Source organism: Leuciscus leuciscus, assembly GCF_965113295.1.
Source record: "Leuciscus leuciscus genome assembly, chromosome: 2".
NCBI classification, from domain to species: Eukaryota; Metazoa; Chordata; class Actinopteri; order Cypriniformes; family Leuciscidae; genus Leuciscus; species Leuciscus leuciscus.
The window spans coordinates 57132357-57155558 of record NC_138726.1 but is presented as its reverse complement, the minus strand read 5'-3'; the positions used below and the strand labels follow the sequence as shown (position 1 = coordinate 57155558).

Below are 23202 nucleotides of genomic sequence, written 5' to 3'. Positions count from 1 at the left end.
CCCTGCTTCGGATGTCCTTGCTTTCGTCTAGTTCTCCCTGGAGCTCTAGTTATTATGTTTCCCCTCACGCTTGTATTCATTTTGGCATCTGGTTGTTCCTCTGTTTTAGGTTGAGCAGTTTGACACTTGGAGACTCAGAGCGCAGGTCTCCTCCTGGCCAGCAGAGGGAGACACTGTCCGATCTCTCCTCAGACAACACAGGTAATGCTAGACAAACACATACATATGCAAAAGTCAGAAATCATTATATGACATGACTTTATTCATGAAAGTAATGTAATTTTTTTCACAGGGACGGGTTTAGTCCAAAGATGTGTGGTTGTGCAGAGGGACAATCTGGGGTTTGGCTTCACCGTGTGTGGCGAGAGAATCAAACTAGTGCAAAATGTTCGGCCAGGTAACGCACACACTCACTTAAACTAACCTATGAAAGTTTGCAGTCAGTAAGATTTTTTAAATTTTTTATTAATGCTTTTATTCAGCAAGGATGCATTAACCTATTATGCTGTGTTAAAGGTAAAAAAAAACAACGTACATTTTCTCTTAATATACATCGGTTCATCAAACAGTTTGTTTGAAGATACAAGGCTTGTTCGACTTCATGCAGCTCTGCGCAGACCGATCGGCGGCTGACTTAAAGGGATAGTTCAGGATTTTAGACATGAATCTCTATAGCTTCCCCATAAGCAGTGTGGTGCATTGACCATGACTTACCCCCGACAGCGTCCTGTGAGCCGAGCTCCGGTCCAGTTTTGGTCAAGATGAAGTTAGTCCGGCAAGTTTGCTGGGGTCACGGCAATAAAGCTTTTTTCTTCTCAAATCAATATGTGTTCAAAAGAGTGATATATTTGCGTCACTAAAACGTTGTCTATGGAGAGGTCAGACCTCGTAATGTCTTGGCACTATTTTCTCCCCTGTCATATCACTGCGCGCTGCCGCTACCTACAGCCAGCTGCGAGCTGCGCAGGCGCACACCACTTTTTCAGTTGTTCGGCGGTGTTTACAGCAGTGCTTACGTGCTCAGAACAGCTACACGAACGAGCTAACATAGCTACTCACCAAGAGCGATCAGTTTGTACAAGCTTTGTAGAAAATGGTGCGGACTTGTGACTATCCGGACTGTACAAACAAAGATGTGGCGCTTTCTCCGCACACATTTCAAAGATTTCCTGTGGCAGATGTTGCTCTGAGGCGACTTTGGCTCATTGCTTCGTAAAGGTTCGTAAACATATCCTTTTGGCTGTGTGTCGAAGTCAATGTTGTCATCGTCGCTGCTGTAGTCAGACATGTTATCGTTCTCTTTACGAGCTGTAAACAAAGTGACACGTGCGCGGCTCCCAGCTGGCTGTAGGTAGCGGCAGCGCGCAGTGATATGACGGGGAAGAAAATAGTGCCAAGCCATTACGAGGTCTGACCTCTCCATAGACAGCGGTTTTGTGCTGCAAATATATCACTCTTTTGAACACATATTGATTTGAGAAGAAAAAAACTTTATTGCCGTGACCCCAGCAAACTTGCCGGACTAATTTCATCTTGACCAAAACTGGACCGGAGCTCGGCTCACAGGACGCTGTCGGGGGTAAGTCATGGTCAATGCACCACACTGCTTATGGGGAAGCTATAGAGATTCATGTCTAAAATCCTGAACTATCCCTTTAAAGCAGTGCATGCCGGTTCGAAATTTTGTCCGACTTGATACAGACGCCACGTGACTGTGACATATGCCATCAAAGTACCGCGAGAGCAATTCGAGAGTAGCCGGAGAACTCAGCCAGCGCAGCTTCTCAAGAGCGGCTGCACTGGGCTGCAGGAGGGCTGATGACGACACAGCTGTCCCACGATTGGCCGGATTCACCGCATGACAACGATCATGTGTGTTTCGTGTTTATTCGAACACCTTTAGTTCCTCTAAAGCTCTCAAATCAGTTTATTATAACAGTGAACACTCTTTTCATGTCGTATGTTATATTGTGTCATGTTTATCAAATTAAAACTGATTAAAAAACGTAGACTCCACTTCATTGATAGTAGCAATTATGTTGAACTTTATTCTTGTTCAAACAGACGCTGTATGAAGCAGTACATTTAAAGTATTGAATGAAAATGTCTCTGAAACATCTGTGTATTATTTGGCAAATATTGCATTTATTTCACTTCAGCTGTGGTAAAGTATGCAAACACCACATGAGCGGTCACTACGGGAACCAGAAAGTGTCCGACTTCACGTCTCCGTTTGCAGCTCCTCCCCGCCTGCACGCGGCTACTCTCGCCGATCGGATACATCCAGCCGCAGCCGATGTCGAACACACCTTCAGTCTCTCTAAACTTCTCCTTTCTCAAAGCCTGCTCTGCTCTCCTCTGATTGGTCAGATGACCCAGTCTGTTGTGATTGGTCTGCTCTGCTCTGATTGGTCAGATGACTCAGTCTGTTGTGATTGGTCTACTCTGCTCTGATTGGTCAGATGACTCAGTCTGTTGTGATTGGTCTACTCTGCTCTGATTGGTCAGATGGCCCAGTCTGTTGTGATTGGTCTGCTCTGCACTGATTGGTCAGATGACCCAGTCTGTTGTGATTGGTCTGCTCTGCACTGATTGGTCAGATGACCCAGTCTGTTGTGATTGGTCTACTCTGCTCTGATTGGTCAGATGACCCAGTCTGTTGTGATTGGTCTGCTCTGCTCTGATTGGTCAGATGACTCAGTCTGTTGTGATTGGTCTGCTCTGCTCTGATTGGTCAGATGCAGTAATGATGCTGAAAATTCAGGGCTGCGTTCAGCCCCGGCAAAACGTTGCACAACGTTTTTTAAACAGAAACGGTGATGCGTTGAACACACTGTTCTGATGACGCAAGAGTTGCAACTATGGCAGCTGAGAAGGCTCATTCTTTGTGTTCTTTGTGAAGAATTTTCTGAGCCTGATGAAGTCGGTATAAATATGTGTTTAATACTACAAAATATGCTCGATGTAACAGTTACTGCACTTGCCGCCCAGAACAAAAGAGAACATCCCAATCGAGTGAAGGGATTGCTGAAACTGAAATGGAAGCACACATCTTACCTAATTCAGACTAAAACACATCTATTTAGCCTCACATACTGACTTTATTTGTAGGTCATACTGTTTTAATACCCTGTATTTTCTTTCTCATTTTTAGGAAAAGCACTTAATTACCATTGTTTATTTCTATACCAAATGTCAAACACTTGCAATGAAGCTAAAAATATAAACAACTACATCATTATGTTGATATCCTATATTTTTACAATAAAACTTACGACAAACATGTCTTCTAATATCCTCAGTTGTTGCGTATACCGAGCTGCATCGAACACATTTGTAAATTACTTTCCTTGAACCCATTGTGCAAGTTCACTTTAATACCCCGTGTTTTATATACATGTTGCTGCTGATTGGACTGCAGTTCTGACACACCCACCAAACAAGAGAAAACGTATCTCAAACCCCGTTGCACACCGGTGCACGCCGTTTCCAGGAAACATGACGTTCAACCCGGAAACCGTAGCAAAACGTTGCGCACCGTTTTGAACTTGAACATGCCCCAGCTTTGATCACAGGAATTCATTACATTTTAAAATACATTACAAAAGATAAGTTAATATTATCTCACTGTTTTTACCCCCCCCCCCCCCCCCCCCCCCCCAGCACAAGACACAAGTAAAATCTCACTGACCTCAAACTTTTGAACAGTAATGTATCTTGATCAACCCAGTCAGATTATGCCAGTCAAACCTGTTTCCTTTGGCCTCTCAGGTGGAGCTGCGGTCAAAGCTGGAGTTCAGGAAGGAGACCGAATCATTAAGGTATTCCAACTAAAGCACGCTTTGGCATTGTGAATCATTAGTGATACTAATTTAATTAATAACTAACTTCATATTTGTCCTGTCTGTTTGCTTTTCAGGTCAATGGTTCGGTGGTTTCGTCCATGTCTCATCAGGAAGTAGTAAAGATGATCAAATGTGAGTCTCATGGTCGATCATCTTGTCTTTGAAGGTTTCAAGCGTTTCGTGTCTGATGTGTGTTCTCTTCTTCTGATAGCTGGGACGTATGTGGCGTTGACTCTTCAGGGCCCGCCTCCTTTAGTCGGGTCTGTCCCGCTTCAGCCCCTCCCCACTGACCTCTTGCCCAATCACAGGACAGCACTGGGTGGGGAAGCCCCGCCTCCTCCACTAACTCCTCCCACAGGAAGCAGTACCCCAACTCAGAGAATCACAGGACCCAAACCATTACAGGTGCATCATGGCTTTAAGACTTTTGAAGGCTAGAACATATAGACGTAGATGTGGAATAATCTAACGGGTGTGTTTCCCGAAACACGGGAAACACACCCCTGAATAGCAGAAATAATGGATAGAAATAGGAATTTACATGGGATTTTGCACATTTTGGATGAATAAATCAAAAGTAAGGCTGTACACTTGCGATATGGACTAGTGTCTCTGAAGAAGATTAAAAATGCAAATAGACAAGTCTGCATGTTCTGCGTGTCTCTCTCTGAGTAGAGATCGTCACTTTAATGTTGTTCTCCGTCATTCTCAGGACCCCGAGGTGAAGAAACACGCCACAGAAATCCTCAGGAAGATGTTGGAGCAGGAGGAGGCAGAGCTACAGGTATGAGTTCAGTGTTCCTTGTGTGTGTGTGTGTGTGTGTGTGTTATGTCATGTCAAATTTAAACCCATCATTAATGAGATTCACTGTTCAGAACCTCCTGGAGGAACAGTCTCGAAACCCCTCCCCTTCACTAGAGGAGCGAATAGAAAGTGCCAAACGAAGAGCCAATCAAGTCAGAGTGAAGATCCAACAGGATGTGGTGAGATTTGTTCATTACTCTTCTATCATTATTCTATCGTTACTCTTCTGTCATTATCGTTACTCTTCTGTCAAGCAAATCTGATAGCTTTCAATTACACACTAGGTTTCCCGCAGCACGTTTGAACTAAGGCGGCCGCCTAAGCAACACACGCCTGCCGCCTTAACTACTTCGTCAAAACTGTATACGAGCGATATCCGCCGTGTTACTCTGTCCTGTTTTCTCCCTTTCAATTAGAGCTTAGATTCTCTGCCCGAGCCCGAACTTGACCCGCCACTATCCCCGGGCCCTTGATCAAGCACTTGTGTTACAAAATGCAACACGTCACATGTCATGCGCAGCGTCTCCTCCGCTCGCACGCATCACACCGGGCCCGGGATAATAAACTTTAAAAAAAATTATTTTGTTTAAAAAATATTCGATATTCTAAAACCTTGTTGAATTATATTAGAGTAGTAGCCTAGGCCTACTCCTCTTAGGCCATCCAAAGTTCATTCTTGTTCATTTTCTGTGTTCATCATTGTTCACGGGTTTTTTATTTATTTTTATTTTTTACGTTTCTTCATTTGCGATCCATTCCATTCTGAATAAACAAACAACGCAGTTTACATGCTTCGTCCTTGTTGCATTATTCATTAAGATAATAATTAATAAATGCAAACACAATGTTGCAGATATGTTTTACTATGCACAAACAAATGCTTTTCAACTTATGTGTGCAAAATTCAGAAGTAAATGACTGTGCAGCAATTTGTACAAATAGAGAGTCTGTAGGCCTACTATATGTGTTGTAGCCATTTTAAATAAGCTCATTTAGTTTCATATTTGTTCAAATATTATAATGTAATTTTTTTTCCATCAATGTTGATTATGAAAAGTGAACAGCACGAGTAAGATAGGATGCGCAATATATATAGGGAGACATGGAGTGGGTCAGACATGATTTTGACCACTTCATTAAGTTTTGTTTTGTAGAAAGCCTTTCTTTAAAGTGAATTTCGTTTTGTATAAATTGTGTATTAATTTTAATCAATTTGTCATCAACAAATTGCCTGTATTTAATAAGTAAGAAGCAAATATAGTATTTGCATAATATAGTATAGTAATATAGCATAATATAATCATGGAGGCGCCGGCGCGGTCACTTGCATTGCTCGTGAACTGGAGCGCATCTCATCATAAATTAACCGAAACTCAGTGTATGCCTCACAGACATGAGAAATACATCTAAAGAAAGCTTGAAGTGTCTTTAAACGAATTCAAAACTAAAAGAAATAGGCAACTCTCTGATTATGTAATCCATGATGTGCATTTCTTTCTATAGGCGCGTTTACTACGGAGATGGCGATCGTCAACTTCATCTTTGCAGTTGCAGCCGACAGTGTTTATTAATAAAAATCAATGCATGCCTGTCACCTGATTTACAATGCACATCTTGCTTGTTGAACGCACACATATTATGTACATATTACGAAATAACGAGATATTATGTTGAAATAACATTATTAATAATAGCCTAATAAATCTTTAAGAATATTTGATTGAATGCTGAATATTGTGCTTGTTCAATTTAATAATTGTGATAATTAAAATAATTGAATATTAAATATTAAGTGGCCAATGTTGCTCATTTATCAATAGTATTTATATATAATATATCTAGCACCCCCTCAGCACCTGCGTTAAAAAATTATCTGGTGCCGCCCCTGGTTATAACGGCCCACGTATTAAAAAATGGTCGGGTTTAAATCGGGCTCGGGCTCATAATTACAGTTAACGTGTCGGGCCGGGCCGGGCTCGGACACAACGTGCACAGGGGCCCGATCTAAGCTCTACTTTCAATCTTTAAAGGTGAACTAAGTAACTTTTTTTACCTTAACTGAACAGCTTCGGAGTCATTGGAATGGTTATATTACTTATTTCGGGTTGAATGGTGGTCGTTTCGCACCCCCCTGGTGCCCGTGAGCGGAAAATACGCACTTGCAACTTTGAGCTGGCGGGCCGCCGCGTCAGAAAGTATCCCGTGATATCAGGTCTCGCGATGTAAACAATTGCTTTACGGCCAAAAGAAATCTGCTAAAATGCTGTCATTATTGCGCTCCCTCACGCTGTCCGAACCCGAATGAAGAAGACGTTTTAAAGAATGTCCCATCTGCTTTGATGTCGTTGATCTACTAGCCTCTGGTGTCTGAGAATCACCAACGAGTTTTTACAACAGTGTTGTCAAATATCTATTCCGAAGCTGTGGGGGGAGCTTTAGAGAGAAACCTGCGAGCAAAAAGCGAGAATACAGCGAAGAAGTCCCGAAGCTACTGAGTGCTGCTTTAAATAAGTGATAAGCCTCAAGAATCGTGTGATGCATCCGAACAGCGGCATCTGGTGGTTGAATGTCATCATTCTACAACATTATTTATCTAAAAAGAAAAAAAATTTAATCTGGCATTTGGGTTAAAATTCAGTTGTTGTTGTTTCAGTTATGTTGTTTTGCAGATTTTTAGCACAAATATTTTTTAATATTTGTATGGTTTGTTAAAATTGCACATTGCAACTGTTATTTTGAAAAGCTGGTATTTAGCTGGTAAATTTAATATTTAGAGTTTAATACTTGTTACATTTAGTGCAGAGCCTGTAGTCTATCACACAAACAAGACCCCCCCCCCCCCCCCTCCATTTTTAATCGATTGACAGCACTACTCAAAATATTAGAATATGTCCTAAGATCAATACTTAAAAAAAGCATTTACAATACAGTAATGTTAATTTATGCACTTAATACTTGTTTGAGGCTCCTTAAGCACGGATGACTGGATCTTCTCTTTTCCAGGATGGCAGCTACAGCTCATTAATATTATAATATGTCCTAATATCAATAAAAAATAATAATGTTAATTTATGCACTTAAGACTTGATCGGGGAAGCTTAGCACGAATCACTGCATTAATGCGGCGATCTTCTCTTCCAGGATGGCACTCGATCTGACGCTGTTGCTAACTATCTCACAGCTGGAGAAGGTCAGAGTTCAGCATGTTAATATTGAAGAGCTCATATGATTCGTTCTCGTCATTAACGTTGTCTTTCCTGTTTTCGAGCAGGTCGGTTATCGATAGACTCCAGTGAAGGAGACGTCGAGGTGAGTTTCATTCGCTTCTTTCATTATCCTCAGAAGCAAACGTCCCCTATCCTTCGATCCTTGGATCCGCCCAACCGTTTGTTTCCCGTTCCCCTGTTCCCCTGTTTAGGCGAGTGAGAGCCCCTTCTCTTCCCCCTCCACCTTCCTCAGGAACCCCCTGCTCCGCCGGCAGGGGTCCGACACACACCCCTCCGACCCGGTGAGACACACACTTGTTTTCCGTAGAGCGTTTGGTGTCGAGTCTTGAGTCTGATCATCTTGTGTCTCTTCAGGGAGGAAAGACGCAGATCATTGGACCAGAGGAAGAAGAAGAGGAGGATGATGGGTATTCGATCAATGAGGTGAGAGAGTCGACACTGGTGAACGTCTTACTGCATACTTCACGGGGTTTCTCAAATTGGGGTTCGTGAGTTGATGAAAAGGAAGTTATTAAGGCGAGAAACATTGTTTTATTTTCATGCACTGCTCAATTTTGAGATTTGCTTTTCATAACGTGTCGCTTTAGGGTTGGGAATCGAAAATCGATTCCAATTCTGGAATCCGATACTTGAGGTCAGGAAGCGGATACTGATAAAATTAAAATGTTAATTCCTCTTTATCGATTCCTTAATGAGCATTTCAATGAGTTTAAACGACTCATTGGCTGTTTTCTATGCACATGTGTATCAGTATATTGGATCGGTGCAGCTCTTAAAGTGACAGCAGCCTCATATTCCTGCTCCGTCTCTTTAATAACACTAATCAAACGACAACAGACAAGAGAACATTTTTAAGGTTTGTTTAAATTTACTTTGTCTGATTTATACATCATTTTATTACTAAAAACATGATGAAAATGTGTTTTTTTTGTTTGTTGCAAATTAGCGTATGTTTACTCAGATAATGCCCTCTTTTACATTGTTGAAACTATTTCAGAAAACTTAATGCAATTAATTAACTGATCAACTTTATATCACAGACAACTTAAGAGTCCAACTTCAGCATTTTGATTTTCATTTTAAATGCATTTACAAAAGTTTATTTGGCCAAGTTTCAGAAGCTGAAGTTTCATATAGAGCTGAAAAGTAGTTATAAAACAATTTAGTCAAAGTACCAAACAAATTGTGGTTGATGTTGCTTATTCTTTAGATCAGTGTTGTCTTTTTTAACTAAAAGTAGTACAAACTGTTTTCAATAATTGAAATAAATCTGAATTAAAATGAAATAATACATTTATATTAAATATAAATGTAAACTTAAATGGTCAAATGAAAAATGTTGTGAATTTGAAGTGCTAAAATAACCAAAAGTAAAATAAAAATAAATAAAAACCATAAACTAATAAAAAGCATATAACAACATTACTAAAACTTAAAAAGTAAAATTGAAAGCTAATTCAAAATATTAAGTGATAAAACAATTTTGTCAAAGTGGCAAAAACAATTTTAACTTTTTTTTTTTTAACTAAAACTAGTACAAACTGTTTTCATTAATTGAAATAAAGCTGAAATAAAATTAAATATTATATATAAAAAATTTAAGAATGAGAAATGTTGCTAATTTAAAGTGCTAAAATTACCAAAATGAACAAATAAAAGCATGTAACAAAATTATTAAAACGTAAACAAAATTTAAATAAACTTAAAACATAAAAATGAAAGCTAATTCAAAATATTAATATAATATATATAATAATAATAAACTTTATTTTATGTAGCGCCTTTAAAAGCCTTTAAAAATCTCAAAGCGCTTCACAAAATAAGAAAAAATTAAGAGAAATACAACAATATAAAAGAAAAGCATTCATAAAAGAGAAGTACATTCAAAGTATACAATACAAATATAAAATATTATAAAATGTCATCACTTCAAATTAGCAACATTTCTCATTTAAAGTGTTTTAAATTAAAACGTTTTTTTTTTTTAAGCTTTATTTCAATTAATGAGCAGTTTTTTTTTTAACTAGTTTTAGTTTTTAAAATTACAACTTATAATACAATCAAAAGTTAAAACTGTTTGCCACACTGGGATTGTTATTCACATGTTTCCAGTTAGATTAATCTCGAACTCTCTCCCGTTGTAAGATGGACGGGCCGTTTCAGGACATCGAGCTGCTGAAGAGTCGTCCGGCACACATGACGGTGTTCATGAGATACGTGTTCGGTCAACTCCTGGACCCCAACCCGCTGGTCAGTGCTGCTTCAGGAGCTTTACATGAGCCGTATGAATAAACCATCAGTCCTCACGTGTGTGTGTGTGTGTGTGTGTGTGTTCATGTGTAGCTGTTCTACCTGTGTGTGGAGGCGTACCTGGGCTCCAGCCCGAAAGACGCGCGTTCTCTGGCCCCTCAGATCTGCTCACACTTCCTGGACCACGACGCCGTGAGTGTCCGGTCACACACATGATCCAGGAGACTCAGATGCTCATCTGATTATTAACTGTCCATTTCTGATGCTCTTTCACAGCCTCTGAAGATTAAAGTCCGCGAGGAGTTTCTGACTGATATAGGTGAGATTCAGTGCTGTTTTCAGAAGGGATGAGTCACGATTTTCCAATATTCAATTAGTTGATCTAACTATAGAATATTGAATTGTTTGTGCGATTATTATCAAAAAAATAAATAAAACAAATCCCCATGTTTCCGTTGCTGATGCGGTTCATGTATCCAGAGGGTGTCACAAAGAACCGGCAACAGTAATGATTATGAATGTGTCAAATATAGCAAGGACACATTTTAATTGTTTAATGATGAAACTAGTGTTTTCTGTGTCAGTGTCGGCTGCAAAGATGAAGTTGATGATGCTGACTCGCCATCTATAGAGATAAATGCACATTTCATACGGCTTACATAAGCAGAGAGTTGCCCATTTTTTTCCGTTTTGAATCGTTTTGTTTAAAAGTAGACATTTCAAGCTTTCTTTTTGTATATTTCTCACGCCTGTGAAGTAGCCTATACACTGAGTTTCAGTTCATTTATGAGACGCGCTCCAGTTCACGAGCAATGCAAGTGATCGCGCCGGTGCCTCCACGTCCTGATTATATTCTGCTATATTTGCTTCGTATTTATTAAATCCGGGCAATTGGTTGATGAAACATTGATTAAAATGAAGATACAATTCATACAAAATGAAAATTCACTTTAAAGAAAAGCTTTCTACAAAACGAAACTTAAAGAAATGGTCAAAATCATGCCTGACCCACTTCATGTCTCTCCCGATATACAGCGCATCTAATGATCCTATCTTACTCATGCAGTTCACTCTCACATAATCAACATAGATGAAATGAAAAAATAACATTATATTATTTAAACATAAATATGAAAATAAATGCGTTTTCTTTAATGACTACAACCCGTATAGACAGTACAGAGACATGTAATGTCGGAGTGGGATTTGAGCGAACGCCATTTTACCGGTGAGGAATTATAATCGAAAAATTCCCAGTGATCATCGAATATTATTTTTGCTTGAAATGCCCATCCCTAGTTTTCCGAGCTCTTGAACAGAAAGCGATGGCAGTGATGATGATGATGATGATGGAGGTGTGTGTGTGTGTGTGTGTGTGTGTGTGTGTGTGTGTGTGTGTGTGTGTGTGTGTGTGTGTGTGTGTGTGTGTGTGTAGAGAATCGTCTCCACGCGCAGGAGGACATCCGAGGGCCGCTCTCTGAGCTCCAGCAGCAGGTGCTTCCAGACATCCAGGACCAGCTTCAGGACTACAGGTGTGTGTGTGTGTGTGTGGGACTTTCACATCCAGTTTCACTTTATTTCGCCAGTCTGGAAGGCGTGCTGTCTAACGCTAACCAATCAGACCTCAGGAACCGCCCCAAACGCTGTAATAACCAATCAGGGTGTGTTTCCCGTACAACGGCGTAACTCGCTGCTTCACTACCATAGTATAGTGCATCGTTGAAGAAATCAACTAGCTATAGTCACGACTGTTTCCCGAAACCACATTGTCGTAAATTGGTCGTTCAATCACGTTGGTTAATGATGTCACGCAGGTGTTGGAGTTATAACTACTTTTATTGAATCTGTTTGAGATTGAATTAACGGCAGATATTTTGCTATATTTCAGTCTTGGCATCTGAGGAATATTTCTCATTTTTCTCAGTTATTTTATTTTATTTCCAGATTCAGTCATCGGCTCGTTCTTACACACAAGAGCACGGTCACACACACGCATACACACTCTTCAAAAACTACACTTTAAATCCCTTGACAAACTAAAAGGCGTAAATTACATTTGTATGTATTCTAAATAAAAGATATAGATTGCAGTCATCGTTTTCATGATCGATGGTTGCTGTCACGAACGAGTACTCCATCACTCCTGCCTATCCCTAAACCAGTTCTCTTTCACAGTGTTGTTGGTTGTAGTTGTGTGACACCAGTCCCACAGGTGTGTGTGTTGTGGTCATGTGTTGTGTTGTGTTGCTGCAGGAATAAGCAGACGATGGGTCTGGGGTCTCTGTTTGGAGAGAGCGACCTGCAGCAGTTAGACGGAGACCCAGTGAGAGAGAGACAGGTGGTGGACAGACAGGTGCTGGCGCTCTGGGAGATCCTGTGAGTTTCTCTGCCTCTACTTAACCCTGACTCCGGCTTTACATCATTCATCACTGAAGATTATTATAGACACAGAATATTTCAGCACAAATCTACTATCAATATCAGTAATTTTACTGTTGTTCTGGAAAAAATGATGATGATGATTATTATTAAATACACAATATTGTACAACAGTACAATAGTATTATTACTATAATAACACATTTTTATTAGTTTATTTTAATAATGTAACAACAATAATAGTAATTAATGATATTAATAAAAATAATAATAAATACTTTTTTAATAATACAGCAGTACAATAATATTACTATAGTAATACATTTCTTATTTAATTTGATAACTTTAATGAGAATAATAATAACAGTAACTTAATGACAATAATAGTAATATTGTGAGTGACTAATATTATTATCATAATTAATTACTAGATTTTTTACTCAATAGTATTACTATAGTAACACATTTCTTTTTGCTTAATTGTTTTATAACTTAATTATAATAATAAATATTAATAATTACAAATACTCATTTTTATAATACATTACATTGGTCTATTTTTTAATAATAACTCATTATGAATAGTAAAACAGTACAATAGTATTATATATTATTATGATAGTAATATTTCTATATTAATTACATTTTATAACTTGATAATAACAATAATAACAGCAATAATGATATTTTTTTATTAAATACTAATTTTTTATTGTACACTATAGTAATAATACTATTGTAATGCTGTAATATAAAAACTGAGTAATAATAATAATAATAGTAGTTATAAAAGAGTCTTATTAAATACCAATTTGTCTTATAGCATAACAGTACGATAGTATTATTACTATGGTAATACATTTCTTTGGTGATTTAATGTTTGTAATGTAGTAATAATAATAATAATAATTATTATGCTTGTTCTTATGGAACCCATTCGATTACTAAACAGCATATATATATATATAAAAGAACTACAAACAGACACAGGAAACTAAGGCATGAAGCATAATAAGAGTCCTCTTCAAACACCGGGGACTTTATCCTCCTGCGGGACGAAGAGGAAAGGGACACATTTTTTGTCACCTTTTGATGAGTTTGTATGGCTGGTTATCGGCACTAGAGTCTGTAAGAGAAATGTATTTTAAAGCAGCAGCAAATCTTATCTAGAAGCCCGCACACACACACACACACACACAGTTCAGCGTTCTCCAGCACAGTCAGGTCAGGTGATGCGGGAACATCATTACAACCAGCAGGAGTTACAAAGGTCCCGCAAACGCGACACGCCTCGCTGTAGACCTGCTCACGTACAGGCAGAGCTGAGGGTCACATGACCAGACAGACGCAGAGCTGAGGGTCACATGACCCAGGCAGACGCAGAGCTGAGGGTCACATGACCCAGGCAGACGCAGAGCAGGTCACATGACAGCTGTACACACAGCGTGAGGCGTCCCTCATGGCCGTGTCACAGGACCCTCGCAAATCTCACTTCACTTTTATGAACCGAGCTTTGTATCACAGTTCAGGTGTGTGTGAGTGTGTGAGTATCGTTATGCTATAATGTGTCGTCTTTCCTTACAGATCAAAACATGAGGAGGACAGAAGGTATGAAGCTCGCTTATATGGCTTGCAGTGATTCATGTGTCAACATATAAAATATTATATTACATAGTATTTACAGTTATGCTCCTGTGTGTGTGTGTGTGTGTGTGTGTGTGTGTGTGTGTGTGTGTGTGTGTGTGTGTGTGTGTGTGTGTGTGTGTGTGTGTGTGTGTCAGTTCTCCGCTAGCGTCTGCGGTTCATCTGTATCTCAGACACTCGGGCATTAAACTCAGAGACTCAAAGGTGTTTCCCGGCTTGATGTCCGAGAAGGAAAAGTGGCTCCCGTTCTTTCCCAAAGCTAAAAAGGTGAATGTTTTCAAGTGTTACTGATCAATGTGATTGATAAATAGGCCGAATGATAATGTTTATATTAATGTAATATATTATATTAAAGTTTATATCCCAAAAATGAAAAGTCTGTCATCATTTACTCGTCCTCAAGTTATTCCAATCCTGTGTGAGTTTCTTTCTTCTGATGAACACAAAAGAAGATATTTGGAAGAATGTTTATAACCAAACATGCTGGACCCCATTGACTTCCATAGTAGGAAAAGTACTATAGTATTTATTCATCTACTATGGAAGTCAATGGGGTCCAACAACTGTTTGGTTATAAACATTCTTCCAAATATCTTCTTTTGTGTTCATCAGAAGAAAGAAACTCACACAGGATTGGAATAACTTGAGGACGAGTCAATGATGACAGACTTTTCATTTTTGGGTGAACTATCCCTTTAAGTAACGTACAGTAACTGTGGTCTTACTGTAATAACACTTCATATGTTCATGAACAGCTGAGCAGCGCCAAAAGAGAGAAGGATGGAGAAGACAAGAAACGAAATCCCATACTGAAGTACATCGGGAAACCCAGGAGCACATCTCAGTCCAGTAAACACACACACACACACACACACACACACACACACACACACACACACACACACACACACACACACACACACACACACACACACACACACACACACACACACACACACTCACTCTCTCTCACACATACTCGCACAAACAAAAACACTGACACACACGCACACACACACACTCTTTCTCTCATACACATACTCACACAAACAAAAACAAAAACACACTCACACAGACAGACAGACACACACACACACACACACACACACACTGACTCACACTCTCTCACACACATACACACACACTCTCTCTCACTCACACACATACTCACACAAACAAAAACACTCTCACACACACTCTCTCACTCTCTCTAACACACATACTCACACACATACACACACTCTCTCTCTCACTCACACACATACTCACACAAACAAAAACACTCTCACACACACACACACTCTCTCACTCTCTCTAACACACATACTCACACAAACACGCACACATACACACACACACACACACAAACAAAAACACTCTCACACATACACACACACACACACACAAACAAAAACACTCTCACACAGACACACACACACACACAGTTGTTTCACCTGTTGTTTGAGCCTGTCAGTCATTCATTCATTGTTTATTTTCTTTGACACTGTTCTTTATTATTATTTTCAGTATAGTTTTTCTCATTGTGTGTTTGTGTATGTTGGTTTGTTTATTTCTCCAGCGTTCCATGTCCCGTTGTCCCCCACTGAAGGTAGACGCCCTCCTCCTTCACATTTTCATTTACTCGTTTGAGTTACAAACCCCGGTGAAATCACTTTTAGCATGTTGTGTATCAGATAAACACGTTTACTCTGTGAAACGCTCCTGTGTGAGCAGAGATATTGACGAATCGTCCTGGTTTTCATCCGCAGTTCGTCCCGGCAGCGTGAGGAACATCATTCAGCAGTTCGAGAGTAACACAGACTCCGTTGAGGAGGGAGACGTTGAGGGACAGAGATTGTCTTCCAGCAGCTTCGGAGAGGACAGCATGGACAGGTGTGTGCTTTATTCACACTCATTCACACTATACACACATTCACACAGAAGGGTGAACCAGTGATTCAATGACTCGTTCATAAAGAGAGCCGTTCACCTCATTCCTGAATGAATCAGCCGTTTGAACGAATCAAATGAGTGAATGATTCAATGACTCGCTCGTTTAGACATTTAACGCCACCTACTGGCAGTTTGAGTTTCTTATTTGGAGGATCACTTCAGTAAAACAATTATTTCAATGAAAATTGTGTTTATTTACATTTACTCACAAGCCAGTCTGAGTTTCTTTCTTTTGCGGGACATAAAATAAGATGTTTTGAATAATTTTGATGACCAAACTGTTTTGGTCTGTAAATATATATATATATATATACATGTATGTATGTATGTATGTATGTATGTATGTATGTGTGTGTGTATATATATATATATATATATATATATTTGGTCTTAAAAATATAGCTAAATACCAATTTATATATTTATGAGTTTGTGTAATAAAGTCTATGTTGAATCAAATCAAATATTTATTTCTAAATATACTTCTTGTAATGTATATTTGATGCTTTTCTCATTTAACACAATAATGACTTTATATGATCGTTTGGGGGTCATTTCTCAGACAAATTTAATTTGTGATTAATTTGGTTAATTAATCGGCACATCAAGTAATTATTTAGATAAAATGTAATCACTTGACAGCCCTAATTGTTACATTACATTGTTATATAATTTTCTTTATGTTGGGAAGTTGTTGTGTAATGTGTTCATGGACATTTTTTAACAACATCAATATTTAAACAACATTTATATTAAGTACAAATAATATGAGTTTATTATATACATAATAATAAAATAATTAGTACAATTGCATGTTTAACGAAGTTTAATCTCAAGACATATTCCTGTCAACTTGCATTATTTGATGTTTATAATTTATAAATTAATATGAGTTTATAATATACATATTAATAATAACATAATTAGTACATTGGTGTGTTTAATGGAGTTTAATCTCAAGACGTTTTCCTGTCAGGTTTAATGATTTGATGTTTGTTTTTCTCAGTCCGACCATCTCGGTGCGTTTGGCTCGCAGCGAGTCTCTGAAGGCTCAGGGGGAGGGGCGTCGGCGAGGAGGCGGGCCGGGGGCGGAGTCTGTCCCTCGTTCCCGTAGCGACGTTGACATGGAGGACTGTGAGGAGAGGGAGGGGCCGGGACTGAGGCCGTTACATCACAGCGCCTCGTCTTCAGCCTCCAGCAGCTCCGCGAGGTACTAAACTGTGTGTGTGTGTGTGTGTGTGTGTGTGTGTGTGTGTGTGTGTGTGTGTGTGTGTGTGTGTGTGTGTGTGTGTGTGTGTGTGTGTGTGAGTGAGTGAGAGAGAGGAGAGCGAGGGGCCGTTACATCAATCAAAAATTGATTCCAATTCTGGAATCGAATACTTGAGGTCAGGAATCGGATACTTGTAATAAAAAAATTAAATTAATTCCTCTTATCGATTCCTTTGTGAGTATTTCTGTGACTTTAAACGACTCATTGGCTGTTTTCTGTGCACATGTGTATCAGTATATTGGATCTGTGCAGCTCTTAAAGTGACAGCAGCCTCATATTCCTGCTGCCGTCTCTATAATAACACTAATCAAACGACAAAAGACAAGAGAAAATTCACTCGTTCTTGACTAAATAACTTTTGTAACTTAAGTTTTGTATGTTTCTAACTTTGATTATGGTTATTCCAGGTCGCTGGAGAACCCGACGCCGCCGTACACGCCTCGCTCTCAGCGCAGGTGACGTCCCTCAGCAGCACATGCTCCGCTTCCTCTGTTCCTCTCTCTGACTCTCCTCGCTGTGTCTGCAGGCTCGTGGACTCTCCCGTGGCTCTGCTCCCGGACGCTCCGGCTCTCGAGGAGGACGTGATCGACTCGCAGAACTGGCAGGAGACGGTGGACTCGCACGTGCTGACCTCACTCTCCTCGCGAGAGATCGACAGACAAGCCGTCATCTACGGTACACGCCTGCACTCGCACACACACACAAATCCAGCTTTTACGCCACGAACATGATTGGTGAACATGAATGATTGGAAACCTGTTTGAAAACAGTCATTTTGCAGTTATGTTTGTGGTGCAGAAATCTATAAGCATCCAATTTAGAAGGAATTTTCCAGATTCTATACAATTCAAGTATATTACTGTACTGTTAGTATATTACTGTATGTACAGCATCTGTGGCATGATGTTAATTACCACTGACAGTCATTTTAACTTGATTTTTGGCCAGTTATAATGATAAGTTCTTCTAAGTATTACAGTACTCACTGCTTTGAAAATAAATCAACAAGAAAAATAACTATAGTTAACTATATTAGCGTCCACACCCGCAGACAATATCATTTTGCTTATTACAAGCTTGCACTGTAGTTTTGTCCAAATCATTAAGTTAATATCCTATATTTTAATTTAAATATCATGGCGTGATACATGCAAGTATACAAGAAAACTAATTTCGGTTATGAAAAATCTGAACATCAAACAAATGTACGTTGGTCTTCCACCTGGAAAATTGTTCCTGCGTCAAAAAGACAGATTTCGACAAGGTTGCAGCTCAGATTATACACTTGTTTTCCAGGGGAAAAAAATTAATAAAATGATTTAGGAAAGATTAGAGCAGCGCTAGCATGAATGAGCATGTTGCTACCATGTTTAGCACATCGCTTGCATGAATTATCATCCTCATAGACAGATTTCTTCTTTTAAACCCTTGACATTCATTTGGCATTATTTATTTGCATTAATGAAACTGTTTTTTTTTTTTTTTTTTTTTTTTTTTACTTTATTTTAATTATTTAAAAAAAAAAGACGATTACATCAAAATAATGTTCTTTGCTAATGGACATTATGCCACAATTACTGTGACAGAGCTGAACTTGTACTGAGCCGTGAACATTTTTATTGTGTTCAGCACTATTTAATGCGTGCGTTTGAAAGGCGGTCAGAATGTGACATTTATTTTTAATAACAAACAACTCAACTAAACTTGTGCCTCACGTAGACATTCACCCATTATCTTGTCAGCATTGGAGTAAAATTCCTGAATCACCAAACAGACTGACAGACAGTTCAATAAAGAGGTTGTTCAACATCTTTAATACGTGTTTTTATGCCTGTGAATGTCAATAAGAATATTAACAGAGGTGTTCACAGATGTCTGAAACCTCAATATCCGACTCCCTACAATTAATAAGCAGCCCAGGGTGAAGCATAAACTGTGTGAAATGCACGATTACCCAGGGTTACCTTTCACTCGGATGGCCTGTGATAACAAGCCGTCTGTCAGGTGTGTGTGTGTGTGTGTGTGACACGGTAATGATCAGTGTTTCTCCTCAGGCTTGAGAAATGAGCTTTCTGACAGTCCCAGACATGCCTGTCTCATCAGCGCTAACCGTCTGTTTAAAGATGAGACGTGTATGGAAACCATGCCAATCAAAGTCCTGTATGATCTCAGACGGCCTGAAGCCTCAGACTGCAGTGTGTGTTCATGGGGACAATGGAAGATGCTTGTTTTTAGTTGAACATTTATAGGAAACTGTAACCCAAATCTAAAGCTGTTTTGAGACACACACATGTCATGACAACTCAATACTGGCTGTGTGAACAGAACTGAGGAAATTACACTGTCACACCCTTGAAGTATTGTCTGTTTGTGTAACCAGTCTTAACCAGAAAAACAAAAAATCTGTTATTGGTGTGTAATTAATGCTATGTTTCTATTGAGAACAGCACTTTGCATTTGCATTGCATTAGGAAAAACACTAGATTGGAAACATGATTCTTCAGAAATCATTATAATATGCTGATTTGCTGCTCAAGAAACATTTCTGATTATTATTTTTATTATTATATATTTTGATTCTTTGATGAATAGAAAGTTCAGAAGCTTCATTTGTCTGAAATAGAAAGCTTTTGTAACATTATACATTACCGTTCAAAAGTTTGGGGTCAGTAAGATATATATAAATTTTTTTTGGAAAGAAATTAATATTTTTATTCAGCAAGGATGCATTAAAGGGATAGTTCACTTTGAAATTAAATTTTGGTATGTTTTAGCTTACCTCAAGGGCATCCAAGATGTAAGTGTCTTTTTCCGCAGTAGTTTCAATTTTTATATTTTTAGGTCAAACCGTTCTTGTCTGTCAGTCATATAATGCAGGTCTATGGTCATTATCTCAAAACACATGCACAGAGTCCAAATTAAAACAATTCCCCGTCATCCAAATGAAACAATTCCCCATCGTAAGTACACATTGATGGCCTAAGACACGAAACGAGCGGTTTGTGTGAGAAATCGAACAGTATTTATATCGTTTTTACCACTTATACACAGCCATGTCCGAGTGATCTGATCTGACGTGTGCGCAGACTGGTGCATAGATATATACACTAGATGTCGCCTTAAAGACATTCGTTCCAATGAACTGCCGTAGACAAGGCGACATCTAGTGTATATATCTATGCACCAGTCTGCGTACACGTCAGATCAGATCACTCGGACATGGCTGTGTATAAGTGGTAAAAATTTGGACGACGGGGAATTGTTTTAATTTGGACTCTGTGCTTGTGTTTTGAGATAATGACCATAGACCTGCATTATATGACTGACAGACAAGAACGGTTTGACCTAAAAATATCAAAATTGAAACTACTGCGGAAAAAAAGACACCTACATCTTGGATGCCCTTGAGGTAAGCTAAAACATACCAAAAATTTATTTCAAAGTGAACTATCCCTTTAAATTGATCAAAAGTGACAGTAACCACATTTATAATGTTACAATATTTAAATATTCTATTTCAAATAAATGCTGTTCTGTTGAACTTTCTATTCATCAAAAAATTTACACGTTTTCAACATTGATAATAATAATAAATGTTTCTTGAGCATCAAATCATCACATTATACTGATTTCTGAAGGATCATGTGACACTGAAGACTGGAGTAATGATGCTGTAAATTCAGCTTTGATCACAGGAATAAGGAAATGCACATAGTACTTACATCTACTGTGCTTATGGGAATACTCGACTTGGTATTTTGAAATATTTCGGTGTTTATTGGGCCGTTTAGGCGCGCAATCGGAGACAAAGGCTACTACGCGTGCACATCATCCTGTCAGTATAATTCAGTTGTCTTACGCGACTTATCACGCTTTTAATATTTATTTTCAATATAAAGCACATCCTCCTCTCTTCTTTCTCTTTCATTCATGATTTGTTATTAATAACTTTAAACAGAATCGTCAACTGAAATCTGCGCAGATTATCAAAAATACGACACATATATAGGACATAAAGGGTCTCTGCGGTGAAAGTAAAAGCACAGCAAAGCACCCGTTTCAATAGAAGGATATATTAAAGTTTATATAGCCTACTTTTACATATTCGCTGCTGTTCTAAAAAAGGTTTTCGCCATTACCTTAAACAAGCTGCAGCTGCTCGACTCCCAGTGCAGGAGCTGTGGGTTACGGTTTACCACAGAACTGTTAGTGGTTAGTTGATTGCTGTGGTGAGCGACTCGTGACACTCGCGAACAGCACTGAACACACACTTTTGCCGGTGCAACTTGAATATTATTATTATTATCATAAACTTTTCATTAACTTCAGTACAACAAGGGAATTGTAATTGGCTGCTTTTTCTGCACAGAGCCGATCTCTGTTGATGTGTCTTAATTTTTTTTATCGTTTGTTGGTAAAAGGTGAGAGACCTTGCGAGCCACATGATTTTTGTTAAAGAGCCAGGTGTGGCTGGCGAGCCACAGGTTCCCAACCACTGGTGTACACGAATCAATAGATTCAATTACGTGACCTTTCACGAACTGCCGTGAGACTGGGCTGGTCTGACAGGGTGGGGGGCGTGATGTCTCCATCGTGATGTCGGTCAGCCAATATCATCCATTGGCACAACCCTAGTGCACAAAGCCCTAAACCTGCTGTGATTTGTCCTCTGTGTCCCGTAGAGCTGTTCACGACGGAGGCGTCTCACCTGCGCACGCTGAGGGTTCTGGATCAGGTGTTTTATCAGAAGATGCAGAGCGTCCTGAGTCCAGACGAGCTGTCCTGTATCTTCCTCAACCTGCGGCAGGTCTACGAGCTACACGGTCAGTGCTCACACGTTTCTACGAGCTACACGGTCAGTCCTCACACGTTTCTACGAGCTACACGGTCAGTGCTCACACGTTTCTACGAGCTACACGGTCAGTGCTCACACGTTTCTACGAGCTACACGGTCAGTCCTCACATGTTTCTACGAGCTACACGGTCAGTGCTCACACGTTTCTACGAGCTACACGGTCAGTCCTCACACGTTTCTACGAGCTACACGGTCAGTGCTCACACGTTTCTACGAGCTACACGGTCAGTCCTCACACGTTTCTACGAGCTACACGGTCAGTCCTCACACGTTTCTACGAGTTACACGGTCAGTCCTCACACGTCCTCACACGTTTCTACGAGCTACACGGTCAGTCCTCACACGTTTCTACGAGCTACACGGTCAGTGCTCACACGTTTCTACGAGCTACACGGTCAGTGCTCACACGTTTCTACGAGCTACACGGTCAGTGCTCACACGTTTCTACGAGTTACACGGTCAGTCCTCACACGTCCTCACACGTTTCTACGAGCTACACGGTCAGTCCTCACACGTTTCTACGAGCTACACGGTCAGTGCTCACACGTTTCTACGAGCTACACGGTCAGTGCTGACACGTTTCTACGAGCTACACGGTCAGTGCTCACACGTTTCTACGAGCTACACGGTCAGTGCTCACACGTTTCTACGAGCTACACGGTCAGTCCTCACACGTTTCTACGAGCTACACGGTCAGTGCTCACGCGTTTCTACGAGCTACACGGTCAGTGCTCACACGTTTCTACGAGCTACACGGTCAGTCCTCACACGTTTCTACGAGCTACACGGTCAGTGCTCACGCGTTTCTACGAGCTACACGGTCAGTGCTCACGCGTTTCTACGAGTTACACGGTCAGTGCTCACGCGTTTCTACGAGTTACACGGTCAGTCCTCACACGTTTCTACGAGCTACACGGTCAGTGCTCACACGTTTCTACGAGCTACACGGTCAGTGCTCACACGTTTCTACGAGC

General features: G+C 39.7%; 1 protein-coding gene across 7 annotated transcripts in view; it reads left to right on the top strand.

The window, feature by feature from the left end:
- Positions 1-23202, top strand: part of arhgef11 (Rho guanine nucleotide exchange factor (GEF) 11) — a 46507-nt gene that overhangs the window by 3564 nt on the left and 19741 nt on the right. For 5 of the 7 annotated variants that reach the window (XM_082162326.1, XM_082162323.1, XM_082162320.1 and 2 more), the window contains exons 2-26: positions 110-201; positions 293-397; positions 3772-3821; positions 3920-3977; positions 4057-4250; positions 4558-4629; positions 4722-4829; positions 7792-7840; positions 7922-7959; positions 8069-8158; positions 8232-8300; positions 10023-10127; positions 10221-10319; positions 10404-10446; positions 11563-11659; positions 12381-12503; positions 14091-14114; positions 14288-14417; positions 14906-14999; positions 15730-15759; positions 15920-16043; positions 17110-17313; positions 17781-17828; positions 17900-18048; positions 22056-22196. In XM_082162326.1, the coding sequence (XP_082018452.1) occupies positions 110-201; positions 293-397; positions 3772-3821; positions 3920-3977; positions 4057-4250; positions 4558-4629; positions 4722-4829; positions 7792-7840; positions 7922-7959; positions 8069-8158; positions 8232-8300; positions 10023-10127; positions 10221-10319; positions 10404-10446; positions 11563-11659; positions 12381-12503; positions 14091-14114; positions 14288-14417; positions 14906-14999; positions 15730-15759; positions 15920-16043; positions 17110-17313; positions 17781-17828; positions 17900-18048; positions 22056-22196 (2336 nt within the window). The remainder of the gene's footprint in view (positions 1-109; positions 202-292; positions 398-3771; positions 3822-3919; positions 3978-4056; positions 4251-4557; positions 4630-4721; positions 4830-7791; positions 7841-7921; positions 7960-8068; positions 8159-8231; positions 8301-10022; positions 10128-10220; positions 10320-10403; positions 10447-11562; positions 11660-12380; positions 12504-14090; positions 14115-14287; positions 14418-14905; positions 15000-15729; positions 15760-15919; positions 16044-17109; positions 17314-17780; positions 17829-17899; positions 18049-22055; positions 22197-23202) is intronic. The other 2 variants (XM_082162325.1, XM_082162321.1) reach the window with 1 other exon arrangement.